Raw genomic sequence first — 17,139 nt, 5'->3', positions numbered from 1 at the left:
GTTTTTCAACATTAGAATCACAGTCAACAAGATGCTACATTCACTAGGAGAGCCACATAACAAGAGAGATCAACTGAGAGAACCAGAGATTTTTTTCCCCACCATTCCCACACATAGAGAGTCATTGAGTGGAATGTCAGGAAGATTACCTGCATACATATATAATATGTATTATAACAGACGATTATATATTAATTATAAGTAGTGTATCTTATGAATTGAAAAGTAAAATTATTTTAATGCTTTATGCTTTCTTATATTTTTCTGAACTTTCTAGTTCATATACAATGAGGAGATTTTATTTTATTATTGGAAAAAAGGCTTCAAATGTTTACTAGTCACAATTAAAGCTTCCCTTTATTTGTAAGAGAGAAAACAAACACCTCACCTTTGGATCTTTTGCACAATACTTCATGATATCCCTCCAATGTCTGTCTACTGTCTGAAACTGACGCCCTTCTTCTGGCATCTGTTGCATGATATCCTCAGAACAAAAAATGGGCTCCAAGTAGAGCCAATGAGCTTGTACTTTTAACCATTCATCAATTGTTTCTTGTATTCGAATCAAACGGTCTTCCCAGGCCTTAAAGAAAAGCACACTGTACTAAGTACCAGTTATAACCGAAAAACACACAAATTACAGCAAGGAATATATATTTAAAGTTTATTGTTATTTTTCAATTAATGCAAAAGAGCTCGTGGTCACTTATGGGTGTCTCACATGGGCATAGAAAAAGTCCAGGAGGTCTGAAGTTTTCTTAAATCACTGGAACTCACAACTACAAATGACTAAAGTTATTTAGACCAATTTTATAAACTCTAGGTGAACCATCCCAAGTCTGAAAAGCATCCAGAAATATATCATTTTCTACACCAGTTATCAACCTACGGGCCGTTTTGCTCCCTACACCAAGGGTCATTTGACAATGTCTGGAGCCATTTTCATTTGTCACAACTGACAGGGTAAGAGTGCCACTAACATCTATGGGCAGAGGCCAGGGATGCTGCTAAGCTTCCTACAAGATACAGGACGGCCCCACAACAAAGAACTATTCAGCCCAAATGCCATTAGTTCCAGGCTGGTGAACTCCACTCTATATCTATACAGTTTAGGGGAAAAAAACAAAAAACAGTCTCCTAGAATTTGCCAGGTAATTTTATTAGCTAAAGATCATTCATATAATCTCTCTTTAGTTCTTAAATATGTGCAACATCCAGTGTGTCAAGAGATTAGGCCTCATATTTTTATTGTTTAAAATTTGTCTTGTAAATGAATATAGTCAAGATATTATAACAGCTTGGTATGGTGATAGCTGGTACCTAGAATTGTCATGTATATAAATGTTGAATCACTATGTTGTACACCTGAAACTAGTGTAATGTAATACCGTGTGTCAACTACCCTTCAATAAAAAAATAATTATCTACAAAAAAAAAAAAAAAATTTGTCTTGTAAATTCTCCCTTCTTAGGCAAGAAATTTCTGCAGAAGATATAACATCTCATTGGGGGAGGCTAAACCAGCCTGATTTATGGGAAAATGTGTGGTTTTATGTCCTTTTCTAGGACACAAATTGTCTTCTCCACATATTGAGAGCCAAGGTCTTCTAGGAAAACACTATTTATGCTCAAATTAACACCAGACTATCTTGGTTTGAATCCCAGACTTAGTCATTTACTAGCTGGGTGAACTTGGGTAAATTACCTGTCCTCCTATGCCTTGGTACCTTATCTATGAATACGGATAATAATAGTGCTTCCCTTGAAGGTCTATTTTGGAGATTAGATGGGTTAATAAATGTAAAGCCCCTATAGCAGCCCCTATGACATATCTATAAATATCAGGGGAAAAATGCATTTGTTGTTTGTCACTTGATATAGTTCCAAGGTAAAATTTTGATACTACCTATGAAGCTATTAGTTATTATAATTTACTTTCTGTATTTACCTACATTACCTGTAAGTATGTGAAATAATCTTATAGTCTCGAATATCATTTATTTTTCTCAAGTGGACAGCTCATTAATTCTTATAAAATATCCTCAAGCTAGTTGTTCACAAATACAATTAAAATATGGTATATGAAACTTCACTACATGTTACAAGAATATAGCATGAAACAGGGTCTGTGGTGTCTAAAGTTAAAATAAATACCAGCTGTTTTCCTTCTAAATCTAACACAATAATTAAAAGAGATTTTCTTCAAAAACATAATTTGTTTTCAAAATCATTAGTTAATGTCTTAGATCTGTTCTATATAGTTCTATATTAATTTTTAAATATGTTTCTGTATTTCACCAAGGCTATCGATCAGACTGACATATTTCCACAAGGGGGTGTATGTAAGCCTAACAGTAGGCTTGCAGTTGTTAAAAATGACCAGGAGCTGATTATCATATTTGACGTACCTTGATCTCTTTTTCAAATGGTTTGATGAAAGGTGAGCCTCTCATTGTCTGAGTTTTTATAATTTGATCATCAAGGAGAGCCTGAATCTCATCTACTGAAGAAAGAATACAGACTCCAGTCTCACGATACAGACTTATATGAAAAGCAATATCATCCCAAGTTCCCATCATTGTATGCATGGCTTTCTCTAATGAAAATTCCTAAAAGGGAGAAAAGAAGAAAGAATAGGATGATGTATCTTTTTTGCTATACTGACTTCCCTTAGTGAACTCAATAAGCATTTGATGCATTAGATTGTCATTTTCTTAAGATGATCTGTGGCTACACTGTAACTGTCATTAAATTAGAAAGCTTTTTTTAAACAGTTAAAAAATTCCTAAGGAGAATGATAATATCATTTTTTAAAATTCAGTTGCTATGAAAACTACTGTGGTCTGTGTTAAAATAAACAATAGAATAAAACACCTGCTGGACTTTCTGTGAAGTAGCCTTTCTGCATCTATGGTCTGAAGATCCTTTCTGTGTATTTCAAGAACTCTCAAGGGCCACTCTTATTTTGCTAGGACCCATCACACACAACACCCAGCATTCTTAATGGAAAAATTAGGTATCAAGACTAGCATATTATCCATGCATTTCAGAACGTGGAAGGATTAAGATGAGGTCAAAGGAGCTATTTCTAGTCTGGATTTGGGACAAGGATCCCACATAGAAGAATGCACTTTGTTGGGGGGGAAAAAAGTGGTCTTCTTTCACTTTCCTCCACCTGACTCACTGCTATCCAGTACTGTACATTCAACCACAGAAAAAACTATGATTATTTGATAAACAAACTCATAGATCAAGTATTTCAGTTCATCTTCATATTTACCTTGCTTGCACCTGCACTAATCACTTCAAATTGTTCCAAGTATGGTGTAAGGTTTAGTTTTAAAACTTTTTTTAGTGTAGTTCCAGAGTCTGGAGTCAAGTCATAGCCTACAATTTCTGATATTTGCTTCCAGTGACGTGTTCTCATTCCTGGATTGCATAGGATGGAGACAGTAGGGATATGGTCCTAATGGTCAAAATATAAATTAATAATGAATCATAAATTTGATTTCCACATACCTAGGTTTTATAAATGAAGTCTTGATAGTATAAAGGTTACATTTTTTAAAATCATTTAGCAGTGAGTCCAATCAAAATCCTAATTAGATTTAGAGGGGGAAAGAAACTAGCAGAATGATTCTAAAGTTCATCTGCACAAATGAACATGTAGAAATAGCCAGCAATTATGAGTAAAAGAAAGAAGAAGGGTAAAAGATAAAAACAGGTAAGATATTAAAATATACTATAAAACAACAGTAATTAAAACTGTGGTATTATAATATGGGTAACTGTGGAACCACTATGTTGCATATTTGAAACCAATGTATATCAACAATTCTTTAAAAAAAACCTGAGGTATTATAGAAATACAAAATTGTTTTATATGTAATATGTAGAAATATATAACATAGAATAATACATAAACACACACACACACTCACACATGAATAGTAAAAATGAATGCACCAAAATGTCAAAATATAATTTTTGTTTGAAAATGAAAACATTAAATATTAAACAAAAACACTTTTTATCATTCTTAATACTGATATTAGAACCCTTCCTTTAAAATCAGGAGCAAGATAAGCATACTATTATTACTAGTTCTAATCAACACTGTATTAAGTGGTGCAGCCAGTGAAATAATATAAATAAATTAAAAATATGGGGAATAGAAATATAATAAAACAAAACTGACATTGCAGGTTATCATCTATGTACAATGGCTGGATATTAAATTAATATAATGAAATTAAAAAGAATTTCTATGTGCCAGCTACAGATAGAAAAATACAATAGAACAACAACAAAATTAAGTTTCTTTCACTAACAAATGAAAGCGGTGCAAAGACATTTTGGAAAAACTATGTAACTTTATTTTAAAATGTTAATGACAATCTAAATAGAGATGTATACCATGCACTGATAGATTCATTATCATACAAGTGACAGAGTTATCCAGAATATATTATAGAAATTACATATGTTAACAATAAACACAACAGAAAAACTACTGACACAAACAATGACAGGAAAGAGTCAAAAGTCATAAATAGGCATTTCAAAGAAGAATAAATGTGAAAGCCAGGGTGAATGTAAGTACTATGAGGATAGGGATTTTTGTTCATGTGACTAGAAGTAGGAAAGTCAATCAATTGGGTAAGTAAGCAGTAACAGAGAGTTCTTCATGGTGTTGGGAAAACTGGGCAGCTACATGCAGGAGAATGAATTTGGATTATTCCTAACACCATACACAAAAGTAAACTCGAAATGGATTAAAGACCTAGATATAACACATGAAGCCATAAAACTCTTAGAAGAAAACATAGGCAAAAATCTCTTGAACATAAGCATAAGTAATTTTTTTCTGGATATACCTCCCCAGGCAAGGAAAACAAAAGCAAAAATAAACAAGTGGGACTACATCGAACTAAAAAGCTTCTGTACAGCAAACTAAACAATCAACAAAACAAAAAGGCAACGTACACACAGTATGGGAGAATATATTTATAAATGATATAACTGATATGGAGTTAACATCCAAAATATATGAAGAACTCAGACACTTCAAACCCAGAAAAAACAAATAACCTGATTTTTAATAGGCAGAGGACCTGAACAGACATTTTTCCAAACAAGACATAAAGATGGTCAACAGGCACATGAAAAGATGTTCCACATCACTAATCATCAGAAAAATGCAAATAAAAACCACAATGAGATATCACCTCAAACCAGTCAGAATGGCCACTATCCAAAAGACAAGAAATAACAAATGTTGGCATGGATATGGAGAAAGGGGAACCCTCCTACACTGTTGATGGGAATGTAAACTGGTACAGCCACTGTGGAAAGCAGTATGGAGGTTCCTCAGAAAAATGAAAAATAGAAATATCATTTGACCCAGTAATTTCACTTCTAGGAATTTGCCCAAAGAAAACAAAATCCCTGATTTGAAAAGATATATGCACCCCTATGTTTATTGCCACATTATTTACAATAGCTAATTTATGGAAGAAACCTAAGTGTCCATCAGTAGATGAATAAAGAACAAGTGGTACATACACACAATGGAATATTACTCAGCCATAAAAAAGAAAGAAATCCTGCCACTTAGGACAAGACAGATGGACCTTAGGGATATTATGCTAAGTGAAATAAGCCAGATGGAGAAAGACAAATAACACATGATTTCACTTATATGTGGAATCTAAAAATAAAACAAGACAAGCAAAACAGCAATAGACTCACAGACACTGAGAAGTGACTGGTGGTTACCACGGGGGAGGGGTTGGAGTAGGGGGGTGAAATAGGTAAAGGGGGTGAAATAGGTAAAGGGGATAAAGAGGCACAAAAATCTCAATCATAATATAAATTACTCATGGGGATGAAAGTACAGCATAAGAATACAGTCCATAGTTCTGTAACATCTCCTATGTTGACAGATAACTACATTAGTGGAGGGTGAGCATTTAATAATGTACCCTGAATCACTATGTTGTATACCTGAAACCAATATAATATTGTATATCAACTATACTTAAAAATAAAAAATACATCAAAAACATAAGTACCACTTCACATCAACTGAGATTGTTATAATCAAAAAGACGGACAACAACAAATATTGATAAGGATGTGGAACCCCCATGCATTGCTGGTGGGAATGTAAAATGGGTCAGCAGCTTTGGAAAACAGTCTGGCAGTTCTTTGAAAAGTTAAACATAGAATTACCATGTGACCCTGCAATTCCACACCTAAGTATAGACCCAAAAGAGATGAAACATAGGTCCACGCATATATTTTTGGTGAGACTGATTGATGAGATGGAGGAGATAATCAAGAGAGTGAGGGTAAAGAGAGAAAAGGACCAGTGCCTGAACCCTGAGACCTTCCAACATGAAGAGGCTGGGAGGAACAGGAAGAAATAGCAAGGAAAAAATACAGCTATATTGCTAGTGCTATAGGACAATTTATTCATCTTCTATCTCAAGGTGTCTTCCAGAGATGACGATGACACTGCTATGATGATAGGACGGTGATGATATGACAGTGGTGATGAGAGGACAGGAGGAATATCACTGAGATGAATTCAAAATGGATCAAAGGCTTAAGTGGTAACAATAAACCCTAACTAAAATCCTAACTATAATGATTAAGAAAAAAGAAAATTAACATTACCAATATTTGGAATGAAAAAGGAGTTATCGCTGTAGATTATCCATAGACATTAAAAAGATAATAAGGAAATGTTATGAGCAACTTCAGAACAACAAATTCAACAACTTAGAAGAAATGGAAAAATTCCTTGAAAAATTTACCAAAAGTGACACAAAATTAAATACAAAACCTGAATATCTCTAGACCTATTAAAGAAATTGATTCTGTCTTCAAAGTCCTTCCCACCAAAAAATTATAGGCCTATGTTTCCACTAGTGAATATTTCTCTAAAATATTTAAGAAAGAAATACTAATTTTATACAAACTTCTTTCATAAAATAGAGAAGCTAAAACTTCCCAATTTGTTTCATTAGTCCAACATTGTCCTGGTACCAAATTCTGACAAAGACCTTACAAGAAAAGAAAATTAAGACCAATATGCCTCCTGAATGTAGCCTTAAAAAATCCTCTATAAAATATTAGCAAGTTTTAAATAAACCACAAAAGTACTAGAAGAAATTTATAGAAGTACTACAAGAAAACATTACCTTAAATTGGGAAAGCATTTCTAATTGTAACTCAAAATCCAGTAGACAAAGGAAAAGAATGATAAACTATATAAAAATAAAGACTTCTACTAGACAAAAGCCACCATAAATAGTCAAAAACAAATATTTGCAAAACATAGATAGAGCTGGATGTCCTAAGTGTGTGTGTGTGTATATATATATATATATATATATATATATGTGTGTGTGTGTGTGTGTGTGTATATTATGTCCTAGCAAATATATCCTAGAAATATTAACATAATTATGTTAATATACATATGTATGTCCTAGAAATGAGTAAGACCAGCAACTCAAAAGAAAAAATAGACAATGATAAGATCAAACAGTTGACAGGCAAAGCAATACAAAATATTCTTAAATATAAAAAAAATAAGCTTAACACTTAATAAGAGAAATGAAAATTCTTCTAGCACATTAGCTAAAGCCCATGTTTGTTGATATGCTATTGTCAAAGTTGGTGAGAGTATATATTGGTACAACCCCTTTGGGAGGTAATTTGACTATAGATTTTATGTGTTTAATCTTCTGGAATTTACCTTGCAGTCACACCTTCACACACATGGAGCTTTACACCACTATTACCACTATATATCATTAGATAGGTGTAAAAAATGAGAAAAAGTCTCCACAATAAACTAATCAAAACAAAGGGGGCAAGCAGAGGGGGTGGCCAGCCAAGCCCCTTCCCCAGAAGCCACCCATAGCATCTTAGCAGCTAGCTGCCTTAGCTTTGACCTGTGTCTGCAAGCACCTGTGATCTACCTCAGTTTATTTGGTGCAGCCATTAGCAAGATGTGTCTTAAGACATCAGAAAAGCCTGAGAGAGGTTATTTTTTGGATCTGAGAATGCAAAAAAAATTTGTCCATATAAATTGATGGCAATTGCTTCTTCACTTTATGCCGTTTCAGCTTACAAAAGATTTCATAGGAATGCTTTACTTTTGGATAGCAGGAAAACCTGTATATATAACTTTTAATTCTTTGCTTTTTGTGAGAATAAAAATGCATTTTTTAATACTAAAAAAAAAACAAAGGGGGCAAAAATCATACATGCAGTGTGCTGTATTTCACTGTAAAAAGATGGAAGGATAAGAATATATATTTCACATTGTTTGTGTGTAACAAAACTCTGGATGTATACACGAGAAGTAATAACACTGATAACTTGAATTATACGAGTGAGAAAAATGGCAAAGGGACTTTTCAGATGTATCTTTTTATATTTTTTAAACCTTGTAACTATATTAAATATTGAAAGTAATTTTAAGGAGTTACTTAAAAAAAATGTCAAGCAGTTCACAGAATGTCCAAGTGCTAGTGGCAGACGGGAACGATGCTCAAAATCCCATCACAGAGTTCGAACTCTGAGCACGCTGAGCAGAAAGCACTACCGGAACCCCAGCCATGGCTGCCGAGGGATGTAGGATAAAGTAACTGTCACCAACTCTGTTATTATCCTCTTTGTAAATGAGGTGACTGAGGCATCAGGGGCTAAGCTTCTTGCCCAAGATATGCTACTACCACACTCAAACTTGTGAGATGAAGCTAGGTAGGGTGACTCAAAAGTTTTCCCAACTGCTACTCTGCACTGCTGCCCTTGGCACAGGCTAACTGGTCAGAAGGGAGTGGTTCCAACGACTTTATCAGGAAAGGATGAACCATGGATTGAGTAATAGGTCAAGTTTTCTAGATCCAGCTTTGCTTTTGCTTCCAACTCTTTCTCTTTCTCTTCCTTAGTGCTTGATGATGTGAACAGCTCTACTACAACTTTCTAAAATATCATTAGATGTGTTCACACCTTAAAAACTCTTATCTGCTCCATGACCGCAGAGCACATAGTAATGGTACGATTCTCTTTTGTTTCCTCTTCAAGTTTCTCTCCCCCCAGAGATCGCCTTTTTGCTGCCTTTCTTTTTTCTTGTAATTCCTTTTTTTGCTTCGCTTGGAAAAATTTCAGCGTCTTAAAAATTTCTCGTGAAAATTCATCTACATCAGTTTCCATGCTTTCTCCATTAAGGTCCAAAAACCCTCCATCCATCCACCTGAATTGAAAGAAAAAAATATTATTAAACTCAGAGACTCCTGGAGTTGGAAGGGGCCTCACAGATTCTTCAGGCTAGACCCCTCATTTTACAAGAGAAACCACTAAGGGCAAGCGCTGTTGACAGGTTTTATTAGTTACCCAGGTGCTGATGGTAGAGACCAGACTACAAACATCACTGCAGCTGTGCTACATGTGCTAAAATGTGTCAGACTGAAAATGCATGCCTAACGGTAACCAAAGAAATATGTACTGGACTCCATAACTTCTAAGTTTTTGGTTTAAACGTTAGTTAAATTAGGTAATTGCATTAAAAATGGAATCAACTCTGGAAAACCCAAGTGAGACTTCAGTTATCTTTCAAGATATGATTCCCTTTCAATAGAACCTGTGTGATACTTCGTTCTCTTCCAAATGGATAGAGAAGTCCTGCTTTTAAACAACAAAATCAATGTACATTTTGTAAATCCTATCATATCGTTTGTTTAATTTTTACTACGTTACCAGAAATTACCGTTTTTCCGTTCGTTGCCACTTCAAAACAAGATTAAAAAACTTCTGGTAGGGCTCAATGTTAACTTTTAATTTATCCAGTTCAGGATATTTTGTCAATTCCCATTTGAAAAGCTCCTCTTGTTTATTAATAAACTGAACTGCTTCCTCAGATTCCTGAATACGTTTTTGTAGTTGTCTTACATCGGTCACATACTGAAAGCAAAAATTTTTTTATCTCAAGAATTATCCAAGTAATGTTATAAAAAATAAGATCATATGACACTGCAAAGGCTATGTTCTTACATATATATAGCATTTTGAAGTATCACTTTCACAACATTACTATGATAGAGAGCAAAAGACATGGTTATATCTATTTGATAAACAGAAAACCAAATTACAGGGAAGATCAAATAAATAGTACCAGTTGCAGCTCTAAGAGCCAGGCCTCTGTTTGCCATAGTAAGCAGATGTTTTCTTGTATTTTTAAATGTATGCCAATGCGTCTTGTATTAATCTACGAGCCTGCCATAGCTACTGCCTTACATATTTATCAGACCTGTTGCATGCGGTCCAGTTCTGCAAATTCTGCAAACTCTTCCATGCGGCGTGATTCCTTTTCTATTTCCAAAATCAGTTTCTCTCTCTCGGCTATTAGCTCATTTTCTTTTTCGCGTTTAGCATTCTCAATGAGCTTTTTAAAAGACAATGACAAATTAATCATGTTAATTGTTTTGTGACAAAGGACAAAGTTATCCAGTCAGAAGTCTGAATGCTTAGTATAGTCACAAAAACCATCACAGAAGAATGAGTACAGCAAAACACAAACTGATAGAGAAACAAACAGTAATAAACCACACAGAAAAGAATTTCCTAGGTGTCTAACATGACTGTAATAATTCTTATTTATTATTAGACACTTTATTTAATGGGTTCTGGGATAATAATAACAGCTACCATTTACTGAGTACAGGCCATGTGGTAAGAATTATTGAACACCTTACCTACATTGCCATGGGTATTATTCTCATTTTGGAGATGAAGATATTTCAGCTTATGGAGGTTAAGAGGCATGTCCAATGTTACAGAATCACAAATGTCAAAATCTGGATTAGAACTGGTTGATCAACTGAGGTCCCCTGCTTTTCACTGCCACACCATATCACTTTCCAATTTAGGAGAAACTGGTTTATATTAGGACTTTTTCAAAACCTGAACTATTTTCAGTCTGATATACAATCCTGAATCTGTTACTTCTTATCTTTGTAATACTGGGCAAGTTACTGAACTTCTCTGAGACTCATTTTCCCCACCTATGAAATGGGAAATAGGAGCACCTGGGTTTGCTGTGAGTATTAAAGGATTTAATAAATGGAAAACACTTCGTGCAGAGCTTACTATTATTATTAACTGACTTATATAATAGTTCTGATTTCTTAATATCAGTCCCAGTTCTTACCAGATCCTATGAGGCAAGCCTAATAGCCTGTCCTAAGTTTGCAGGACCATAAATGCTGCCAGCCCCAAACTCATATTAAGATATGAAGTTGCTTTTTAAAGGTAGATGGCAAGTATGTATGCAACTTAAATAAATATTGTACTTAAAATGTCAGAATACAAAAATATGTTCTGAAAAATATACTCACCTCATCATTTTCATCAAAGATGGGATTAATTTTCCAAGGCCACATAAGGGCAGCTGAATTTAAGGCTAAGTCTTCTTGGGGAAATAGAAAAACATCTAAAAAGTAACTCATTCGACGTTTGGATTCCTACAAAATAAACTCCATATATAATACACCATATTGAAAAACTAAGCTCTATGAAAAAGAGAAGAGCCAACAATTTCTAACACTCTTTCAAATTTCAATTTGGCTAAGATAATTAGCTGATCTTTTGTATCACCCATGGGTATTTCAAAAGCTGCAGGATTATTTATTCAGCTTCACACCACACAACTGCAGACTTGTATACTGGAAATAAGTCTTATAAATGACTTAACATAAAGGGACTCTTGGTCCTCCTTATGTATGAATGAAAAAGGTGACCAAATATACAGCTTCCATTCAGCAACCCTTTAAACTTTTGATTTTAAAGAATTTTACATTTTTTAATTCTTCTGTATTTATTTTTGAATTTTTGGTGACAAGATTTTAGCACTTTTTGTTTTGTTTTGCATTTTCAATTACATTATCACCTTTTTTGCCTACCAGTAGCATACAGTAACTGCCCAGAAAGAATTTAGGGATAAATGACAAAAGACAAATAAAAACTTTAAGACAAATAAATTTACCTGAATAGTGAAGTGAGTATCTTTACCCCCCTATACCTTTCACTTATCCATATGCAGAACTGTAATTTTTAAGAAGTGAAATACAGATGCAAAAGCTACTTTAAGGTTTCTGGTTTGTGATATATATGATGTATGTATAAATAATATACAAAATGCATTACATATGTATAATGTTGCATGCAAAAATACAATAAAAACTGATCCATGTAATCGATTGTTAATAGATTAATGGGAAAAAGCATATGATCATTTCAACAGATAAAAAAAATTTTGATAGAATTTAACATCCATTCATAATACTTTTGTAAAAAAAAACCTAATGGAAAAGAACTTACTAATCTGATAAAGGTACCTATAAAAAAACTAAAGCAAGTCATTCTTAATAGTGAAATCTTGAAAGCTTTCCATTTGTGGTTAGGATCAAGAACACCACTACTGAACACTATGGGAGAGGTAGGTCCTAACCAGTACACTGCGGCAAAGAACACAGACAAGGCCTCGGGAATGTGTAGTGTTTGTTGAGGACAAAACCAAAACTCTCATTATTTGCATTATCTCATTATTATATGATGGTGTAAGTAGACATTACAAAAGAATCTTCAGATAAACTATTAAAATTAAGAAGGGATATTTAAAAACAAAAATTATAAACATAAAAAAAATTTTTTAACTTTCATGATAGATATTAATTTGTATATAAAAATAAATGTTATATTATAGCCCTAATATGCATGAGTCCATACTGACATAAATGAATTAATGAATAAATTAACCAGTGGGAGAGAATGCAAATTCCAAATAAATATGGAGCTACTCCATTGTAAAGGAGGAAAAGCATAACCTCTATTCTTAATTAGGGGTTGCATACAGTGACTTTCATCCAAACAGGACATTATGAAAGGCACAGGAAAAAGAGCAGATCAGCCAGGCAATCAAGGTCAGCATCAATAGTGATGTCATACTGATAATAGGTACCTTTGATAAGATGTGATGAAAGGTTACCTTTGTGATCCTCCTTCCAAAACCCACTACTCTAGTCTAAACGTTAAGAAAAACATCAGACAAATTCCAACAGAGTCACCCTACAATATACCTGCCCACTATTTCTCAACATTGTGAAGGTCATCAAAAACAAGGAAAATCTGAGAAACTGTCAGAGCAAAGAGGAGCCTAAGAAGACACAGGACTAGACAAAACATGGTATACTAAATGAGTTCCTGGAACAGATAAAAGGCATTAAGTAAAAACTCAGGATATCTGAATAAACTGTGGACTTTAGTTAGTAATGTGTCAATACTGGTTTATTAATGCTAACAAATGTACCATACTAATGTAAGATGTAAGATGTAATGAGTAAATTGAATGTGAATGTCTGGTGGGGGGAGGGGTATAATATGGGAACTCTGTAGTATTTGCTCAATTTTAATGTACATCCAAATGTTTTAAAAAATAATCTCTATTAATTATTTTTATAAATTAAGTATATTTCTGCATTCAAGTTTCAAAGAAATTAATGATTTTAGTTATCATTTAATATAACATTAAAAGACATCAAGTACTTGAAAATATATCTAAAAAAATATGTGCACAGCCTCTACAGAGAAAATTATAAAATATTTAGAGAGGTTCAACATAATAAAGGCCATATATGATAAACCCACAGCCAACATCACACTGAACAGTGAGAAGCTGAAAGCTTTTCCTCTGAGATCGGGAACTAGACAGGGATGCCCACTCTCCCCACTGTTATTCAACATAGTACTGGAGGTCCTAGCCACAGCAATTAGACAAAACAAAGAAATACAAGGAATCCAGATTGGTAAAGAAGAAGTCAAACTGTCACTATTTGCAGATGACATGATACTGTTCATAAAAAACCCTAAAGACTCCACTGCAAAACTACTAGAACTAATACTGGAATTCAACAAAGTTGCAGGATACAAAATTAATACACAGAAATCTGTGGCTTTCCTATACACTAACAATGAACTAATAGAAAGAGAAATCAGGAAAACAATTCCATTCACAATTGCATCAAAAAGAATAAAATACCTAGGAATAAACATAACCAACGAAGTGAAAAACCTATGCCCTGAAAACTACAAGACACTCTTAAGAGAAATTAAAGAGGACACTAACAAATGGAAACTCATCCCATGCTCTTGCTAGGAAGAATTAATATTGTCAAAATGGCCATCCTGCCCAAAGCTATCTACAGATTCAATGCAGTCCCTATCAAATTACCAACAGCATTCTTCAACAAACTGGAACAAATAGTTCAAAAATTCATATGGAAACACCAAAGACCCCGAATAGCCAAAGCAATCCTGAGAAGGAAGAATAAAGTTGGGGGGGAATCTCACTCCCCAACTTCAAGCTCTACTACAAAGTCACAGTAATCAAGACAATTTGGTACTGGCACAAGAACAGAGCCACAAACCAGTGGAATAGAATAGAGACTCCAGACATTAACCCAAACATATATCATCAATTAATATATGATAAAGGAGCCATGGACATACAATGGGGAAATGACAGCATCTTCAACAGTTGGTGCTGGTAAAACTGGACAGCTACATGTAAGAGAATGAAACTGGATCACTGTCTAACCCCATACACAAAAGTAAATTCGAAATGGATCAAAGACCTGAATGTAAGTCATGAAACCATAAAACTCTTAGAAAAAAACATAGGCAAAAATCTCTTGGACATAAAGATGAGCAACTTCTACATGAACATATCTCCCATGGCAAGGGAAACGAAAGCAAAAATGAGCAAGTGGGACTATATCAAGCTGAAAAGCTTCTGTACAGCAAAGGACAAAAGTAATAGAACAAAAACGTATCCTACAGTATGGGAGAATATATTCATAAATGACAGATCTGATAAAGGGTTGACAATCAAAATATATAAAGAGCTCATGCACCTCAACAAACAAAAAGCAAATAATCCAATTAAAAAATGGGCAGAGAAGCTGAACAGACACTTCTCCAAAGAAGAGATTTAGATGACCAACAGACACATGAAAAGATGCTCCACATCGCTAGTCATCAGACAAATGCAAATTAAAACCACAGTGAGATACCACCTCGCACCAGTAAGGATCACCACCATCCAAAAGACAAACAACAATAAATGCTGGCGAGGATGTGGAGAAAGGGAACCCTCCTACACTGCTGGTGGGAATGTAAATTAGTTCAACCATTGTGGAAAGCAATACGGAGGTTCCTCAAAAAGCTTAAAATAGAAATACCATTTGACCCCGGAATTCCACTTCTAGGAATTTACCCTGAGAATGCAGCAGCCCAGTTTGAAAAAGACAGATGCACCCCTATGTTTATTGCAGCACTATTTACAATAGCCAAGAAATGGAAGCAACCTAAGTGTCTGTCAGTAGATGAATGCATAAAGAAGATGTGGTACATATACACTATGGAATATTATTCAGCCATAAGAAGAAAACAAATCCTACCATTTGCAACAACATGGATGGAGCTAGAGGGTATTATGCTCAGTGAAATAAGCCAGGCAGAGAAAGACAAGTACCAAATGATTTCACTCATCTGTGGAGTATAAGAACAAAGAAAAAACTGAAGGAACAAAACAGCAGCAGAATCACAGAACCCAAGAATGGTCTAACAGTTACCAAAGGTAAAGGTACTGGGAAGGATGGGTGGGAAGGGAGGGATAAGGGGGGGTAAAAAGAAAGAGCCATTATGATTAGCATGTATAATGTGGGGGGAGGCATGGGGAGGGTTGTGAAACACAGAGAAGACAAGTAGTGACTCTACAGCATCTTACTATGCTGATGGACAGTGACTGTAATGGGGTTTGTGGGGGGGGGGATTGGTGAAGGCGGGAGCCTAGTAAACATAATGTTGCTCATGTAATTGTAGATTAATGATACCAACACAAAATAAATAAATAAATAGATAAATAGATAAATAAATAGATAATATTTGATTTGAGAGATTAAAGAAGAGATAAATAAATAAAAGGTATATCACAAATTGGAAGACTCCCAATTGATGTGCCAACTGTCTCCATCCATTTAATGCATTCCTGATCAAAAGTCCAACAGATTTTTATGGAATATGAAAAACTGACTCTAAAAGTTATATTGGAAGAGGGGCGGAAGATGGCGGTGTGAGTAGAGCAGCGGAAATCTCCTCCCAAAACAACATATATCTATGAAAATATAACAAAGACAACCCTTCCTAGAATAAAGATCAGAGGACACAGGACAATATCCAGACCACATCCACACCTGAGAGAACCCAGCGCCTCGCGAAGGGGGTAAGATACAAGCCCCGGCCCCGCGGGAGCCGAGCGCCCCTCCCCCCAGCTCCCGGCGGGAGAAGAGCAGGCAGAGCGGGAGGGAGACGGAGCCCAAGACTGCCGAGCACCCAGCCCCCGCCATCCGGGCCAGAGTGCAGGGCCCTCGATACTGGGAAAACAGGGCAGCAAGAACAGTGAGCAGGCACTGGAGGCCGGGCGACAGAGGGCATAAGAAAAGCGCGCGACCATTTTTTTTTTTTTGCTTTTTTGCTGCTTTGTTTTGGCGAGCGCTTTTTGGAAGTCTTAAAGGGACAGGGACCCCAATACTAGGGAAACAGGGCAGCAAGACCGGTGAGCAGAGGCCTGAGGCTGGCACCGGAGAATAAAGAAAAACAAACGACCACCTTTTTTTTTTTTTTAATTAAAAATTTTTTTTTTTTTTTTAATTAAAAAAATTTTTTTTCTTGTTTTTTTTTTGTGGTCGTTGTTTTGTTTTGGCGGGTGCTTTTTGGAAGTCTTAAAGGGGCAGGGCGGGTCACTTAATCCAGAGGTAGGGAATCCGGGATCTCTGGGCACCCTAACCCCTGGGCTGCAGGGAGCAGGGAGGCCCCTTACGGAGATAAATAGCCTCCCAGCAGCTCCTGCTCCAACGCGACTCCACCATTTTGGAGTAGCTGCCCGAGCCAGGCCACGCCCACAGCAACAGCGGAGATTAACTCCATAGCAGCCGGGCAGGAAGCAGAAGCCCTGTCTGCGCGCAGCTGCGCAGCACAAGCCACTAGAGGCCGCTGTTCTCCCAGG

General features: G+C 35.4%; 1 protein-coding gene across 6 annotated transcripts in view; it reads right to left on the bottom strand.

Moving 5' to 3' along the window:
- DNAH12 (dynein axonemal heavy chain 12) overlaps window positions 1-17,139 on the bottom strand; it is a 164,524-nt gene that overhangs the window by 109,800 nt on the left and 37,585 nt on the right. For all 6 annotated transcript variants that reach the window (XR_008999525.1, XM_057508311.1, XM_057508315.1 and 3 more), the window contains 7 exons: window positions 11,414-11,539; window positions 10,327-10,461; window positions 9,787-9,980; window positions 9,030-9,273; window positions 3,280-3,465; window positions 2,408-2,608; window positions 389-583 (listed from right to left, as the gene is read on the bottom strand). Coding sequence is in view for 5 of the 6 variants with exons in the window: in XM_057508311.1 (XP_057364294.1) it covers window positions 389-583; window positions 2,408-2,608; window positions 3,280-3,465; window positions 9,030-9,273; window positions 9,787-9,980; window positions 10,327-10,461; window positions 11,414-11,539 (1,281 nt within the window). In the remaining variant the exon portion in view is untranslated. The remainder of the gene's footprint in view (window positions 1-388; window positions 584-2,407; window positions 2,609-3,279; window positions 3,466-9,029; window positions 9,274-9,786; window positions 9,981-10,326; window positions 10,462-11,413; window positions 11,540-17,139) is intronic.

The sequence above is a fragment of the Manis pentadactyla genome, chromosome 1, assembly GCF_030020395.1.
Source record: "Manis pentadactyla isolate mManPen7 chromosome 1, mManPen7.hap1, whole genome shotgun sequence".
Lineage (NCBI taxonomy): Eukaryota > Metazoa > Chordata > Mammalia > Pholidota > Manidae > Manis > Manis pentadactyla.
This window is presented reverse-complemented; position numbering and strand designations above follow the sequence as displayed.